Source organism: Mandrillus leucophaeus, unplaced genomic scaffold (genome assembly GCF_000951045.1).
Source record: "Mandrillus leucophaeus isolate KB7577 unplaced genomic scaffold, Mleu.le_1.0 Scaffold630, whole genome shotgun sequence".
NCBI classification, from domain to species: domain Eukaryota; kingdom Metazoa; phylum Chordata; class Mammalia; order Primates; family Cercopithecidae; genus Mandrillus; species Mandrillus leucophaeus.
Window position 1 is genome coordinate 456932 of NW_012106809.1, and position 1365 is coordinate 458296.

Genomic DNA, 1365 nt, shown 5'->3' on the forward strand with positions numbered 1-1365 from the left:
TTGGTCAGGCTGGTCTCAAACTCCCAACCTCAGGTGATCCACCTGCCTCAGCCTCCCAAAGTGCTGGGATTACAGGCGTGAGCCACCATGCCCAGTCTATCCCTTACCTTGAATTTTCCTCCCCTCTACTGTCCTAGCCAGACCACACTTACCTGGGTCATGAAAAGGCACCAGGACATAGTGGATAGGCTCCATGGGGCTGCCCCTCCGCTGCTCCACAATGTGGCGAGCCTGGATTTTGGCAGCGTTGATCTCCTCACCCATGCTGCCCGTGGTGTCCAGGACAAAGCTCAGGCTGGAGGCTGGGGTGATGTCCAGCAGCCTGGGGAGCAAGCCAGAGACACAGTGAAGGGTCTGCACGTTTGTCTCCAGTGTCTGGTTTCTCAGTTCCCACAGGAATGCCTACCCATGAGGGGGTCCATCCCCAGGAGGCCACTCACCTGGAGAAATCCCTGTCTCCCAGGCGGCTTCGCAGAAGGCCGAAGGCCTGGATGGAGGCTAGAAGGGCCAGTTTTGCAGCCTGGAGGTGCAGCATGTGGTGAGGGGAGAAGCCTGGGGATGTGCTGTCCTTGTTGATGCCTCCCCTTGGTGGCTGGGAGCTGCTCAGGTCAAAATGGCCCCCGTGGCTACATTTCCCTGGGTTGGGGAAAGGGATCTGGAGAGTGGAGGTCAAAAACCCACTGCCTCCTAAGAAAATGAGGCCCTTTCAGACCTGGCCTGACCCTCTCACCCCTCAGCAAGGGTTCAGCAAGAAATGATGACGGGGGTGGGCGCAGTGGCTCACGCCTGGAATCCTAGCACTTTGGGAGGCTGAGGCAGGCAGATCATCTGAGATCAGGAGCTCGAGACCAGCCTGGCCAACATGGTGAAACTCTGTCTCTACTAAGACTATAAAAATTAGACAAGTGTGGTGGCGCATGCTTGTAATCCCAGCTACTTAGGAGACTGAGGAAGGAGAATAGCTTGATCCCAAGAGGCGGAGGTTGCAGTGAACCGAACCGAGATCGTGCCACTGCACTCCAGCCTGGGCGGCAGAGCGAGACTCAGTCTCAAATAAATAAATAAATAAATAAATGATGACTGGGCAAGGTGGCTCATACCAGTAATCCCAGCACTTTGGGAGGCCAAGGCGGGCGGATCACCTGAAGTCAGGAGTTTGAGACCAGCCTGGCCAACATGATGAAACCCCGTCTCTACTAAAAATACAAAATTAGCCAGGCGTGGTGACACATGCCTGTAATCCCAGCTACTCGGGAGGCTGAGGCAGGAGAATCACTTCAACCCGGGAGGCGGAGGTTGCGGTGAGCCGAGATCGCGCCACTGCACTCCAGCCTGGGCAACAAGAGCAAAACTCTGTCTCAAAAA

General features: G+C 55.8%; 1 protein-coding gene across 1 annotated transcript in view; it reads right to left on the reverse strand.

Annotated features, from left to right (window-relative positions):
* VWA7 (von Willebrand factor A domain containing 7) overlaps positions 1-1365 on the reverse strand; it is a 13694-nt gene that overhangs the window by 9101 nt on the left and 3228 nt on the right. The window contains exons 6-7 of the mRNA XM_012000563.1: positions 441-636; positions 153-322 (exon numbers count right to left, since the gene is read on the reverse strand). Of these exons, the coding sequence (XP_011855953.1) occupies positions 153-322; positions 441-636 (366 nt within the window). The remainder of the gene's footprint in view (positions 1-152; positions 323-440; positions 637-1365) is intronic.